At 48.6% G+C, this 15,607-nt stretch overlaps 1 protein-coding gene across 1 annotated transcript in view; it reads left to right on the top strand.

The window, feature by feature from the left end:
* SLC24A3 (solute carrier family 24 member 3) overlaps positions 1 to 15,607 on the top strand; it is a 154,011-nt gene that overhangs the window by 124,336 nt on the left and 14,068 nt on the right. Inside the window, exons 8-15 of the mRNA XM_050895013.1 lie at positions 2,702 to 2,727; positions 4,427 to 4,480; positions 6,042 to 6,187; positions 9,421 to 9,581; positions 10,167 to 10,443; positions 12,055 to 12,221; positions 14,013 to 14,127; positions 15,016 to 15,128. Coding sequence (XP_050750970.1) covers positions 2,702 to 2,727; positions 4,427 to 4,480; positions 6,042 to 6,187; positions 9,421 to 9,581; positions 10,167 to 10,443; positions 12,055 to 12,221; positions 14,013 to 14,127; positions 15,016 to 15,128 — 1,059 coding nt within the window. The remainder of the gene's footprint in view (positions 1 to 2,701; positions 2,728 to 4,426; positions 4,481 to 6,041; positions 6,188 to 9,420; positions 9,582 to 10,166; positions 10,444 to 12,054; positions 12,222 to 14,012; positions 14,128 to 15,015; positions 15,129 to 15,607) is intronic.

The raw sequence follows: 15,607 nt of genomic DNA, 5'->3' as shown, positions 1-15,607 counted from the left end.
CTTCTTTTCAGCGTTACTCCGCAGCAATCACTGCAAATGACTTTTAAACACCTGTTAGAGAAAACCAGAGAAAGATGGGAGGAAGGGAAAACATTTTAAATGGTTAAAGATTTAGCTCCCAGCTGATTTACCAGCCCTTTTATACGCAGTATTGCTCCCCAGTTGATGGCAGATGAGGATTTTTCCTTTCAGAGTCAACCACTGCTTCAGTTTAAGAAGTTTCTCCTCCCCTTCGCTCGCCCAGGGACCCCTGGCTTCACAGTGGCTTGGATCTTTCCTGTCCTTTTAAGGCAGAATCAAATTTAGGTGGCAGCACATTGTTATTCAAATACTGACTCCCCAGTCCCCGATGTCTCTGCTGGGAGACAAGCCACAGGCTCCGTGCAGAGCGTAGCACGACCTGCGTGCCGTTCCCCCTTTGGTAGGTTTCTGCGCGCCTTAGATTTTAGAAGGCGCTTGAAGGCTTTGCCATATAGGGATAATTTGCCGTATCAGGGCATTGAGACTTTGCTGCAGCTGAAATACAGTCACCTTTCTTGAGGGATGACACTGCTTGTAGAAGGTTGCTCTCGTAGTATTTTAAACAGCAGCTTGTGGTGCTGTACTGTAAGTTGCACTCCACTGGTGTCTTTACTAATCGTAAATACACCTGAGGGGAAATAAATACATTCCTGCCAGAGTGGAGATTCAGCAACTTTAAAAAGCTTGATATTCTGCCGGGTAAATCAATGTGACTTTGTCTCCTTCCATTTCCACTAGCAAAGGAATTGCAGTGCTGCAGTAATAAATGGCAAAGCAGTATTAACTCACCTGTTTGGTGCTCCAGGCCATTTGATAAGAATGAGTGAACTCTAAATCACAGAGGTTAGAAGTGGATAAACCTCACTTACCAATACTTACCTCACCTTGATTCAGCCCTGTGATTTTTTTTTTTTTTTTTAACCTTAAAATAATGTTACAAAGCTACCTTGTCTTCTTGTAGAGCTTGGCAAAACTGTTACTGCTTATTTCCCTTGAAAGGAAAAAGATGCCTATGTACCTTAACTCGAAGGGACGTGGTCAGAGTCATTAGTGACAAAAGTGGGATGGGTGCTATTTTTAATCACAAAGGTCAATGCACGTGCTTTCATGTCCTGTCACACCAACACATGGTAAACCTAAAAGAGGCCTTGTCAGATCAGATCAGGGTGACTGGGAGCTGTAACTTGGAACTCGCATGACGTTTTGTGGTCACGTTTTCTTCCAGCAACCAGTGTAACGATTGCTTGGTGCTGGCTGTCACGCAGGAGTTGCTATTTACGGGCTATATAGCTGAAGGGAAGTGTTTCGCTGTGCTTTCAGAGGCCCGTTCCCTTTCCCTCCCTTTTCTCTGGCGCACTGCCGTGGATGCGTCTGCCTCGCTCAAATACGGCGTTTCCGCCTCCCCGCGCAGCGCAGAGCTGAAAGCTCCAAGGCGCCTTGGAAGGACTTGAATGGAGAGCAGGCTCCTCAGCGAGGCTGACAGAGTAGGGCGGCTGCCCAGGCCGCGGGGGCTGCGGCTTTGCTGTGTGCAACCCCAGCTCCAAACTCCCAGAAGAGGCCCTGTGCTGCCATGAAGGGCCGGCTCTCCCGGGCACCCTGCGTACAGGCCAGGCGGCACGACCGGCCCTCCCGGCCACCCTATGTACAGGCCAGGCAGTATGGCTGGCCCTCCCGGGCACCCTACGTGCAGGCTGGGCAGCATGGCCGGCCCTCCTGCTGCAGCAGCCGCAGCGAGGTGGGTCCCAGCACGCGGGTTGAGCGGCGCTGAGGTCCCCCACTCTAGGAGTGACAGCCAAGACCGGCAGCAAGAGCAGCCTCTGCGGATGTCTGTCTGAGGTGGAAGGAGAAGCGGAGACACGAGGGTGTTGCCAGCAAGGGAGGTGGCAGCCCCCAGTGCTCCCGGCACGGCTGGTGGTGGTGGTGGAGGAGCGTGGACTGGGGAAGGGCCCAGCTGTGGAGCACTGCAGCCATCTGCCGGTCACCTCTCCCACCATCTGCCTCTTCAGACCCTCCTGACACCGGGCGTAGAGGGGCAGGCAGACACCCCTCGCCTCTCTGCCATAGCGGTGTTTTTTCCCCAGCGCGGAGCACCTGACCCACGTTTCTTTCCCGAGGAGGCTTGCGCAGCGTTGCTACGAAAGCTTCCGCGTCCGTCTGCAGGTGTGTGACAAGGGCTGTCACAGTGCTTACGTTCAGCTAGCGTGGTGATCGCGTAGCTCTTAAGGAAATAACGCCCTGGGCCCAGTTTTTAGCCGGCAAAATTTCACGGCGGCTGTGGAGCTGGCTGTAAATCTGCATACCGAACCCCTGGTTGCCACCCAAGAGCAGGTCAGGGGCCGAGGCCGTGTCTCCGGTGAGACCAGCCGTGCGGTTCAGAGGCAGGTCCAGCCCCTTCTCTGACTCGCTTCTGTTTTCCCCGTAACCGCTTCTGCTTCGCTGCTGCCATAGCCCCGGTTACGCCAGGATCCCGCGGTGTTGGGGAAGGAGTACCTGCCCGCCTGTGCTAGGTGAGAGAAACTGAGGGTTGAGAAGTTCCAAGGCTGGGCAGGAGGGCAGTGCCAGAACAGAGCAGAGCTTAGTCCCGTTGCCCTGCCCGCTCTGTCAGCTGCTCAGGTGATGAGCTGTTCTCAGCTGTGATTTCGTGTGTAACGTGCCTATTTTTTAAACCTTTTCTCCACAGTTTATTTATGACGAAAAAGTTTCCTGGTAAGTATATCCGGCCGTGAATCCCTTTTCTTTTCATTTTTTCCCGGTTATACCACAAAAGCTGCAATAAGTAGGGTTCATCAGGAGAGGAGGGGAAAGCTAAAAAGTTCTGCAGGGCGATTCGGGCAGCAGTTCCCTGCTGCGTGAGAAACCTCAGCACAAGATGGGCTAGACCTCATTTTCTGAGCCAGAGAGGAAAGCCGAGGAGAGGGGCACGCAGGCTGTTTCCCGATACAGCGGCGGCAGTCGGTGCCCTCTGCCCACCCTGCGGCAGCCCGGGGACGGCGACGTGCTCAGCACAGGCAGAGGCTGCTGCTTGGGTGCCAGCGCGCCAGGGATGTCAGCCGCCTGGGAATGGAAAGGGCCACCCAAGCCGTCATAAATAAGTGTGGTCCAATATTTGGATTTTTAATAATTTAAAAAACAAAAGCTCCTAAGGTGATTTTAAAGAGCGAATGACTGGTTTAAAGAAAGAACGGGGGGGGGAAAAATGTTAGCATCCCCATGAATGTGCTTAAATGTGCTGCAGTAGGTATGGTAGGCTAGGAGGGCTTCAAACACTTTTAAAAGTGTACTTCCAGTTGTTTTGCTTTCATGGTTTTGTTTTCAGCACCTCTCAGGGCTTGCGGAGTGACAGTGGTAGCTTTGATTTCACTCACAGCCAGTATTATTTAGATTACAGGCACTAGAGGGAGTCAGGCTTTTCGGGTTGCATGTTTTCTTGAACTTGTTCTCACTGGGGGATTTATGTTTAATTTCAGAGAAGGATTTCTGAAACACTGAGTTTTGCAATGGCTTGTTTTTCTTTGTTTTGTTTTGTTTTTTTAACTAAAATTGACTCGAGGCCCAATTGTATTTGACTGTGCCCTTCAACTAAAACGCATCAATGCGGAAGCCGAGTGTTGAACTGCCAGAAGCAGGGAATGAGATATTGATATGGTTAGTGCAACATCTCAAAAGCCTTAAAGAGAAAATGGCCCGTGAGTTTTAGTATATAGCAGTCTGATAATGGATGATTTCCGCAAGGACTAGCAGTTTGCCGTGGGGAACTATGCAGAATACAGCATTTTGATCAATGAAAAAGATTACCTAGAAACAGGTTCTAAAAGTCATATTCTGTTTTGTTTTCATACAAATTTCATTAGTTTGACACAGAAACAGTGGAGAAAAAACCTGACAATATCTAATCAGCAGTTTAAGCTGCTGCCTGCTGCATTCTCAGTGGTTATGCAGCAGCAGTAGGGAAAGAGCAGCTGCCCCTTGTTCAGGTCGTCTCGGCGTGATCGGTGTGCTTTAGTGTGCTCAGAAAGCCCAACGACCTGCTTTACACCCGTGCAGGCAGAGCAGGATGACTGCTCCCCTCCCTCTGCCGCAGCCCCCACAGGTATTGTCCTTACAGAAGGGTCGGTGTTCCTTGGGTGTGCGATTTGTTCACTGAACTTCTGCGTTTAGTCACTTGTTCTTAGCTGACGGGTTGATTTGGCCAAGTAAAACCAGAGCAGAAGTCAAGAAAACAAAGGAGGCATCACACATGGGTGTGTGAGCCATTTCTTTACGCATCCCCTTTTCTAGAGGTGTGTTAAGACGGCCCGAGAGGGTCAAGCCTTTCCGCAAGTGACAGACGGGGGAATGGCTGACCTCGGGCAGCTGACTGCCGTGCCCTGCTCTGATGTGTTTTCTGTGTCGCTCTTGTTTGCAGGTGGGAGTCCTTAGTCTTAGTGCTGATGTATGTCATCTACATCGTTATCATGAAGTAAGTCGGATGTGCCCTCGGCTTGTTTAGATTGTAAGGGCTCCCTGCCCCAGTGCTTTTCCAGAGGTTGCAAAGGTAATTAGAGAGAGCCGCAGGCTGTCGGCAGGGCTTCCATTGCATCACCCAGCTTGCACGCCGGCAGCACCGCCAACAGCGGGGGTTAAAGCACCTTGCCCTGTCGTGTACTTATCTGTAATTTATCCTGATGAGGCAGGAAGGGGCTGCTTATCCCCATAGTACAGATCTGAGGATCAGACGTCTAAAGGTGGATGATGCTTCCCGGATCTCACCCTGTGTGAACCGACCAAGGCTAACGCAGCAAGTCTGCGGCAGAGCAGAGAACCGAATCCATCTCTGAGTCCCACCGAAGCAGCCTCTTCTGACTTCGCTTTAGCACCCCTACTTAGAAATAAACACATGGGAGATTCCAGTCTGCTTTTTGTGGGTGCAAAACTCCACAGCAGTTTGTTCTTGCTTGCTTGGAGACCCATGATAAAACTACAGCACAATCAGCATTGATTTTCGGAGCATCTGACCTGTGTAACTTCCTTCACGCTAGTTCATGCTAGCAAAGCTGGTCTGTTCTGCTCTTTGGTTCCCCTCCTCCTGCCTTGTTTTTAAAACCCAGTGGAAAGGAAACCCGGATTTAAACTGGAACATTCAACAAAACCTATCAGCTGCCAAGCACACCAGTGGTCTTGTCTCAACAAGTAAGAGTAGAGGTTTGTTTTGAAATGATGAATAGAGTAAATATTGTGAGAGCGATTCTCAGTGAGAACAGCAAAATACTCAGGCTGGGCTGAAGGGAACACGAGTCAGAATTCAGCTCACTTCTAATAATTAGAAACTTTTTCTTTAACATGGAGGGTAGCTTCACCCTTGCAACAATTAACTGACCAGCAAAACAGACAGTGGTAATGTCTGAACCTAGAATGGATTTTTTTTTCTGAAAGCGGTGCTGCGGTGTGAACAGATGTTTCAGACCTGTTTGGATATAGCTGGGGAGGTTGGCAGCCTGGTGAGGGACCTCAGCGAGGTGTTCACAGTGGTGTACCCTTGCCTTCGAGTATCGTGGTGAGATCGTCGGCTCGTGTTTGTGTCAGCTCCTGGCTACTCTAAATAAAATAAGGAACAAAGATTACTTTCCCTCCCCCAAGTTGAAACAGAACTTAGCATATGGTCTTGTGTTTCTGTGGTAGGTCTTCACAGGTAAAACACCACTCATGCTCAAGTGTGATTATGTGATAAAAAATAAATTTGGACGATGACAAGTAATCATTATTTGCTATACACTGGATTAATTACACATAATACGTAAGCGTACATGTCATTCAAGATTCATGTCTTGTATCTTTCATAGCCTTCTGGGTATGGAGAGATTGCATTGTATACAGTTTAGTTAGAGCTCTGGCATACTGTGGCTAGATTTCCTTAAAACCAGAGGGGTTTTCTTCCCTACCTTAGTTGGATTGCGCAGGATCTGAGTCTAGGAAGGGAATAGCGTCAAGAAATCCGCGTAGAAGGAGCAAAGGCACATCTAGAGTTTTTTTCATTTGTGCAGGTACAACTCAGCCATACATCACTGCTTCGAAAGGAAGACAAAAAACTCTGCAAATATGGTGAACGGTTTAGCAAATAACACGGAAATGGACGATAACAGCAACTGCGATGCCACAGTGGTATTACTAAAGAAAGGTAACTGTTCCAGTAAGTCACCCTGCTTGCTTGCATCATTCTGAATGTTTACAAGTTTGTGCGCTAGTCATACGGTGTGGACTGCTTCTGTCTTGCCAGCCGTGACACAGGCGGGGGGGGCGGCCCTTTCGTAACCCCCTGCCAGATGGCCATGGCTCCTCTGCCTGGGGGCACGGCGTGCTGACGCCAGCCTCCTCTGGGTGGCTTCAAGCCGGACTTGCCCAGGGGCTACTTACTTAGGCTGTTACAGCCATGCCGTTGTAAGTCCTCCTGTGGGTGCTGTTACTCTGCGCTGAAGATGCCCATGTACATCTGGTACCTCCAGTGAAATTTAACTCCGTTCCAAAGCGGCATGAACTGAGCAGGGAAAAAGGCCCTACTTACACCAGCGTACACTTTCCCCCCGCTGAAGGGAGGGTGGGGACTCCGTGTTGGTCTAGGTAGCGTGCTCTTACTGCACGTGCTGTCTTGAATGTGCACAACTTTTCCATGTAAATGATCTTTAAGTGGATTTCACTTTGGCTGAAATCTGCTCCCGTTTGACTTCAGTCACAATCACATATAAAAATGGTTGTATTTCTCCAGCTTAAAAAAAATTCACCCACTCCATAGCTCAGCAGCAGTAGCTCGGTGTGTGCATTTGCAAGCATGTGCTAAACTGTATTTACAGGGGATAATTTTTTTTTCTTTGCAACAGTCAACAAGCACGTGCAGTAACTGCTTGGGATTTATATGTGCCTATCCTCAGGAATAACACCCCCCCAGTCACTGGTTTAACTTGAGAAGGAGCTCTAGCTTGTCTAAAGCAGTCCTGGTTTCTGACTACAGATGGGCTGCCCTTTTTGTTTCGCTGGCCTAAAAAAAAAATTAACAAAAATAGGTCTCTCTCTTCTTGCAAACAGTGATTGAAAGACACAGTCTGTATACAGTAAGCAACTAAACATGAAATGTAGAATGCTGACATCAAACCCTGGGAGTCTCCCAGAGGCCGGCTGTCCTGGAACTGCCCTGTTGCTGAGGGAAGGCTTTTGTGAGTGCTGCGCACTCTGATTTGGGGAAGCTGCTTTTGTGGGAACAGCTATCTGTAGCCTGGGGCTCTCCACAGCGAAACTGTGCTGGCAAGATGACTGCACTCTGTACCAGTAAAGCTAGACTGGTAAAACTCAGTAAGCATAAAGTCGGGCCTTAGTCATCTAGCTTTACCGGGTGGCCTCAGGGTTACGCCCAAATGAGGCAGTTCTGATTGTGGGATTTGGTTTAAATCTCCCCAGAACGCGTCTTTGCATGACACTGCCCAGCTGCCGGTAAGTTTTTGTTGTGGACGCTTGTGGTTACTCAAACCGGCTGAGGAAGGAAGACGAAAGGATTGCTTCATCTTCGTGCAGATTGTTGCTGTGTTTACTTGGCAGCGGGCCACCGGCGGCCCGGACGGGCGAGTGGCACTGCTGCGCACACCAGCCCATAGCCTGGGGTCGCACACAGCACCCACTGCAACAGGTTGCCTGAGGGTGTCGGGCGCTACCGTTTGTTTTCTGAGGCCTTTTCTGAACAGAAGGACCAAAAAGAATCAAGCGGAAGGATTTCTGTGTTTGGGGCAGTTCCCCCAAGTGCCATGCAGGAAACGCCAGCATGCAAAAAGTCAGAAGGAAAAGCTGCCTGGCTGTTTTGGTGTTTTTGAATATGGATGGCCCCACTTATCTACCCCAATCCATGGAAACCTTCTCAGTCAGAAAAAAAAAGTGACACTAAGGCCGAGGAGATAGTCTTCTGTAAGACTAACAGTGACGGTAATAAATAGTAATGCCGTGAAACATTTGCCAGTGTTCAGCACTGATTTTAATAAACCCAAGCAGAGGTGTGTCGAGGAAGACCTCAGGTTTCCCTGCTGCCGGAGTCCCAGTCCTGGCCCAGAATTCAGAGCCCGAGGTAGCACCCGGGCACAGAAAGGATGGACCCTGGCGCTGTGCCGCCCCGGAGGTAACGGGCGCTGGCACTGTGCCCCAGCTGGAGCACCATTCAGGTACCTGCCCCTGTCTCCGCGTTCCTTTGCTCCTGCGCTGTGGGTCGCACCCCGTGGACCGGCATGTGCCCTTGCTGCCAGGTTTGGTGGCACTTCCCAGCCGCGAGCTGCGAGCCCAGGAGGCGGGAACCTGCTTTGCGTTTGCACTGGTACCCCGCAGGAGCACAGTGACGGTGTCCTCGCCCCCGTGCACGGGTGATGGTGGGTGAGGCCAGTATCCTCACAGAAGTGCTGATTATAACAGTGGAATTAATGCAGCTTTACTGCAGCGCCATTTCTGCCTTGGTGGAATAGCTGCTGTGGAAGTAGTGGTCTGCCTAGCGCAGGCCTGCGATGAACTGTGCAGAGCAGATTTAATTCTCTGTAATGAGCATGAGTGGAGATACCATGTGTCCTGGTTTCGGCTGGGATAGAGTTAACTCTCTTCTTAGTAGCAGTGGGTACAGTGCTGTGTTTTGGATTTAGTGTGAGAATGATGTTGATAACACGCTGATGGTTTAGTTGTTGCTAAGTAGCGCTTATCTTAAGCCAAGGCCTTTTCAGTTTCCCATGCTCTGCCAGCAAGCAGGTGTGCAAGGAGCTGGGAGGGAGCACGGCCAGGGCAGCTGACCCGAGCTAGCCCAAGGGGTATTCCATACCATGGAACCTCATGCCCAGTATATAAACTGGGGGGAGTTGTCCGGGAGGGGTGGATCGCTGCTGGGGCATGGGTCAGCGGGTGGTGAGCAATTGCATTGTGCATCACTGGGGTTTTTTTGTGGTTTTTTTTCTTTTCCTTTTTCCCCCCCTCTTCTTTTTTTGTTATATTCCTTTTCATTACTATTATTATTATAATATTTCATTATTATCATTGTTAGTATTATATTTTACTTGAGTTATTAAATCATTCTTATCTCAACCCACGAGTTTTACCTTCTTTCCCCATTCTCCTCCCCATCCCACTGGGAGCGGGGCGGGGAGTGAGGGAGCGGCTGCGTGGTGCTTAGCTGCTGACTGGGGTTAAACCACGACACCATGTTGGTGATTTATTTAAAGGCAGAAACGTAGGACATGTAAAGACATAAATTAAGGACAGAGGAGGCATATTCTGAATAGCGGTAGCTGAAGGAATGATTCTTACAAAGGACTTCTGGAACCCGCAGGTTTATTCTTCTGACAGCCGTGTAGGAGAGAGAGAGAGACTGCTGGAAGACCACCTCAATTTCTCTTTGTTCCTTGGCTGCAGGAAATTTCCACCGTAAAGCCTCAGTGATCATGGTGGATGAGCTACTGTCTGCCTACCCACACCAGCTTTCGTTTTCCGAGGCTGGGCTCCGGATCATGATAACCAGCCACTTTCCTCCCAAAACACGTCTCTCCATGGCCAGCCGCATGTTAATCAATGAGGTATGTCTTTTATCTCCCCCCATCTCCCCTTCTCCTCCTGAATTTGCCTTTTCCTGTAGCAGTGTTCGGGTCAAAATGGAACTCTTGTGTTTCTTCTGGATCCCTGGTAGCATTTTCCCAGATGTTATCGTTCTGACACTGACTTTGCTAAATCGTCCCTTGCTGTCTGTCCCCGTGGAGATTTTAGCAGGGAAAGTTTCAAGTCGTGATGTGGTTAAGTGACCTGTAGCTGTTGCTCACAGGAGGTGCCCTCTGCATTGATCTGACATTAATATCACTTGCACTTATTTAATACTGTGCTCACTGAGTCTGCACTTAGTCTGGCCCTGGTCTTAGAGTACTCCTGGAGTCAATTCTACAGCCACTGGTCCTTCTCTTATAAAAGTTGTATATGTGAGATTCATCTAGTCATCTGCGAGCAAGCATCGTGTTATACCTGATCAAAATTCATCCCGTTTGCTTTTAAAGCCAAATTTTTAAAGAACTCTGTGCGCCTCTCTTTCTCTGTTCCTCCCTTTCTCTTTAAAAAAAAAAAAATTTAAAAAAAATCTGTCTTTCAGCAAGAATTTGTGCCTGTATTTACAGAGACAGAGGCTGATCAACAGCAGGACTTACACCAATGGCGAGTCAGAAGTAGCCATCAAAATACCTATCAAGCACGTGGTTGAGAATGGAACAGGCCCCAGCAACTCCGCCGAGCGGGGCGTGAACGGCACCCGGCGGGACGAAGACATGGCTGAGGCTGGGAACGAGACAGAGAACGAGAATGAGGATAACGAGAACAACGAAAACGATGAGGAAGAGGAAGAAGATGATGACGATGATGACCATGAAGGGCCCTACACACCTTTTGACCTACCCAGTAAGAAGCTCCTGGGTTTGTGTTGTTCCAGAAAGCAAAACTCAGTTTGGGTATGCCAGAAAGCATTGCAGACGCATGTTGAGGTAGAAGTGTCTCTGAGAGCTCCCATCAGCCTGCACCTCGCGGTGTAGTTCCTGGTCACAGGTAAAAGACGAGAGGAACTGGGAAGCAGCAGGAACTTCTCAGGATGCAGACTCCTGGGCTTGGACGCACCTCTGCGGCAGCTCGTGCATTGGCCCGGCGCTGCTGTTGCGGTCAGAGGGGAGGGGAGAGGCAGCGATCTCCACGGGGTAGTTCCTGCCCTCAAAACCTAGGTCACCCTCTGGGGAGACCCATCGCTCTCTGCTGACTGCGGAGGAAGCTGAGGATGGTGGGGCAAGGTGCCTGAACGGGGGTCAGATGCGTCTGCATCTGGGCCTTACCTTTGCTGGGAAAGGAGGTGCGCTCTTACCTCGGTGGTCAGGTGTGGTGCTAGCAGAGGCAAGGCAGTGGTGGTGCTCGCGTGGAGCGGAGACAAAAGGTGGTCCTGGGCGCCTCGGCTTCCTGCTGTGAGCTAGGCACAGCCACAGCGTCCTCTCGCTCTTTCTGGAGGGCTTAGAAAGTCAGAACAGCTACGTGACTTGTGAAAAACCGCATATGCCTCAGGTTGCTGAGCACCGCGCCTGCAGGATGGAGATCTCCTTCTTGCCAAGTCCCTCTTACCCCATCAGGGCTCTAGTCCTGGAATGATTATAACGTATCCCTGCCCTACCTTTGACTCACGGTTGCCACAGCTGGCAAGACCTGCTGTGTTGCTGGCAAGACCTGCTGTGTTGCAGACAAGCCAGAATACTGTAGGGACTGGTCCTGCCCTTTAGAGGTGAGATGCGTTTTTGGGAACTCCTGTTCAGATCTCCTCACTCAAACAGCATAGCTGTAGTTCGAGTGAGGGAAAAAACTGAGCCTTGAAGAGAGTAATTTAGATGTCCTGTGGACCATGACACTAGATTCATAGTATGGGAAAGGTTGGCATGGACCTCTGGAGATCTCTGGTTCATACCCCTGCTCAGAGCAGGTTGCCCAAGGCTACGTCCAGTTGATTTTTGATTATCTATAAGGATGGAGATCCCACAGTCTTGACCACCCTCATGGTAGGAAAAAAAAAAGAAAATGCACAACTTACGGTAGCATCTATTCTGAATTTCCCGTATTGCCAGTTGGGTCCATTGGCCCTTAAAATGTCCTTGTGCATTTCTGTGAAGGGCCTGGCTCCATCTTTTCTGTACCCTCCCATTAGGTAGTTGAAGATGGATGGGATCTCTTTCTAGAACTTGGTTTTTACGTGGTACCTGTGAGGACCTGACCCCGGGAGGGTAGCAGGTGTGCTCTGACCCGTTACTTAACAAACTCTCGGGGCGGCACTTCATGCTCCTTCCCTGTGCCCCTCTCTGCCCTCCCATCTCTGCCATCACACAGTCATCTTCTGAACAAGGAACGTCTTGCCATTATCTGTTTGGGTAGCAGTTAGGTGGAGGAGTCCCTGGCATCTTCTTTGTTAATATTAACCAAATAATAATATTCTGGACTAAAGCAGACTAGAATTGTGATTGTTTCCCTTTGTTTGTTTTACAGCTGGCAAGATAGAAATCTTGAAGTGGCTCTTCACGTGGCCACTGAGTTTTGTCCTGTACTTCACAGTGCCCAACTGTAACAAACCCCACCTGGAAAAATGGTTCATGGTTACCTTTGCTTCTTCTACCCTCTGGATCGCAGCTTTCTCCTACATGATGGTGTGGATGGTACGTACCAACTAAAGCAGAAACCACAGCCTGGGAGAGGCAACAGAAGTGGGTTTTGTCAGCTGAGAGAAATGTGTAGAAAGTTCTACGTACCTGAATTTTTAGATGAGAAACCTTAAGTCTGCTTCCGTTTCTATTATACCTGTCCACACTCAGAGAAGAAAATGAGGGGCCAGTAGCCATGGCCTTCGAACTTGATTCAGGGCTGGAATTTCACCCAGATTCTTTAACATGGGATAAAATTACACTTGCACCAGTTTAACACCTCCTTGTCGTGCAGGGCAGTGTAAAGAGGCCCTGATGCCGGTAAGAATCTGGCCTCAATAGCTTTTCCTCTTCTCAGAGCAGGCAAGCTTGAGAGACAGAGCTGTGAGTGATAACACTTTGAACTCAGCATGAACAAAAGCATGACATTCAGCCGAGTCCTTGCACAACTACTCTAGTCAACAGGAACTTAATTCGGCCTCATTATCCTAAAGGTAGAAGGGGATAAATAAAAATGAACACAAGGAAAATCCAAGCATAGTTGGTCTGTTCACAGGGGAGTTTTGCGCACTGGCTGGGTCGTTGAGCCTGTTAGCTTGCTGCAGGGCTCATTACATGCTATGTGTAGGTGAAAAGTGTAAGTAAGTTGTCCTCATGAGGATTACAGTAATACTGCAGCGTGGATTGTGTTTCTTTTGGGGCGGTCTGTACTCTTAAGCAGAATCAGACAATGATGGGGTATCGGCATCAGGAGAGGGTCTAAGAAGGGAGGCCTGGGTTTGGGGTGCTGCGCTTGCGATGGAGTGCACGATTCGCGGTCTGCCTCGGCGTGGGACCCGAGGAGCACGGAGATGCCTCGCTAAGGCACTGGCCACTGCTTCCCTGCTGGGAAGGGGGAGGCAACAGAAAAATCTTCACTGCCTTCACAATTCATTCTTGTACTAAATGCAAAAATGAATGCCAGGCTTTTCCCTGCGAACTAATCAAAGCGGTTACAGGAGAGGGGTTTTTATTTTGTTTTGTTTTCAATAACCCATGTTACCCTGAACAGGAACTAGAAAGTTACTTGTTTTCTTCTGCCTTTCATCTGCGAGTATGAGGTGTTTTTCAAGGAAAAAAGCTATCCCAGCTTTCCATAGCTGAAATACCAGAGCCCACAGGGTCGCTGTGCTGCTTCTAACATATGGTTCACATTTCTTGAAGTACGCTGCAGAGAGTTCAGAAGAGCAATTCAATGTGGCTAATAGGAAGTGGGCATCATTAGACAAAGGCATCCAAAATTCAAAAATACGAATCAATTTGAAGAGCACTAATTTATCATGGACTGCATAGCAAAGGAAAGAGGAAATTAAAAGTGTCTCCTCTCTGCCGGTAGGAATTGTTTGCAGTCGCTTGGGGATATATCCCTGCATATAGCATTTCCATAGTATAATGAACCATGGGGTTGTTTTAGTGTCTGCTTAGCTATTATTTGTATATAATAATGTCTACAAACTTCAGCCAAGATCAGGAGACTGTTACACGGGGTAGTGGGCCACCATATAGTCTCTTCTCCCGGTTAGCGTCAGGAGAAATTGTGGATGAAAGGTGTGAAGCGGCTAACCAAAGAGGGTGCGCAGCAGGTCGGTGCTGTCCTCTGCCAGGTGATGAATATACCAAAAAAGCCTGTCACTGCTTCTCTTTAAAGAAAGTGTTGGTTTGCACTGAGCAATAAACTCTGTCTCGCAGCATCTTGCAGAATTGGGCCAAGCTGGTCTCTGGTTTTAATTCTTGTAAACAGCTTGACACTTTATTTCCTCTCCTTAGGTGACAATCATTGGCTACACACTGGGAATTCCAGATGTGATCATGGGCATCACTTTCTTGGCAGCTGGAACCAGTGTGCCGGACTGCATGGCAAGCCTTATCGTAGCAAGGCAGGGTAGGTTCATCACAGAGATGTCATACTGCTGTGGAAGTGTTTCCTTGTGTCCTCTTCCTCTTTGGGTAGCACAGATGTGTCCTGAATGTGAAAACATAGAGAGCCCTTTTCCTGAGGCTGAAATTTAAAACAAGAACAAAGAAGGAAATTAATTACGTTGCTGTTGCAAAGCAGCTAACAGGTTCTTAATGACGGTGTGGAACAAGTTTTGGCACTATTGTCAACTTCGAGCCTTCCCCAAAAGTCACAACGTTTTTCTTAATTGAAATATCGGTGGTATAGAATTGTTTAGAACATGGCATAAGGGTCTTTCAGGTCACTTTCCAGCTTTTCTCCACAGTCATAAGGACTGGAAGATGCTACTGTTTTTAAGGAGAACTTCCCCCCTCCCCGCCTTGTGACTCCAGCAGCAGGTGTTTTAAGAGAAAAAGAAAGCTGTGAGTACAGCTTTGGGGAACAAAACCAGCGGCTCTTCATTGAAACAACTGGCTACTTAATAGACGACCCGAAGACCTGATCTCATCAGCCCAGTATAGAAACTCACGTGTCATGGTTACAGTAAAGCAACAAAAGCCCCCCTGAGCGTGCCACCGGAGTGCCGGGAGGTCGCAGCCAGCACAGCCAGTGGCCAGGGTCCCCACAGCAGCAGAGGATTAGTTGAGGGAAGTTCTCAGATGATCCGAGAAGGTGGATTCAGCTCCTTCAACCCTGCTGGCCTCGTATGATGGGGATGGCAAAGGGAAGGGGTGGGGTGAGGGGGATCTCCCGTAACTCTTTGCCTTAATCCGTGGAAGTTGTCTGGATTAGCTCACATCAATGTATTTCTGTTTAAACGTTGAAAGACTTTTCTGAGACATGTCTGATTGTACGTGGTTTCCATTCCTGCAGGTATGGGGGATATGGCTGTGTCCAACTCCATTGGAAGCAATGTTTTTGATATTTTAATTGGCCTAGGCCTCCCGTGGGCTTTGCAGACCCTAGCAGTGAATTATGGATCATACGTAAGTCCTACATTTGTTCACGTGATTCTTCTTTATTTAATTTTTTTTTTTTTTAAATAGAACAGAGCTATTTAGTGAAAAAAATAGAATCCAAAATTCTGTGGATTGGATTTGAAGAAACAAATAGTTTTGCTGTGTTACAATTTGGGAGAAGTGGCAATTAATTGTCAGTGGACATTCCCCATCTTTTGGAGGACAAGTACTTCCATTTCCTCCTTAAAGGCAGCAGTCTGTGCTGAAATAAGCTAACTCACTAGAGTATACTGTATTTTCACACACTTGAATATATTCCGAATAAGAGAATGATCCTATTTTCAGTAAGCCAGAGGGGATAAACACATAGGTGGAAAGTAAAGGATAGAGCAGACGTGTAGGGCTTTCGGTAAGAAAAATTCTAGCGTTACTAAACTGTTAACACACTGGAAGGTGAAGGAAGCTGTTAAATAACTGGATATTTCAGAGTGAGACCATCATCAGGA

This window comes from Gymnogyps californianus, chromosome 3 (assembly GCF_018139145.2).
Source record: "Gymnogyps californianus isolate 813 chromosome 3, ASM1813914v2, whole genome shotgun sequence".
In the NCBI taxonomy this organism is placed as follows: Eukaryota; Metazoa; Chordata; class Aves; order Accipitriformes; family Cathartidae; genus Gymnogyps; species Gymnogyps californianus.
The sequence above is the reverse complement of the archived record's forward strand: the minus strand, read 5'-3'. Positions and strand labels throughout refer to the sequence as shown.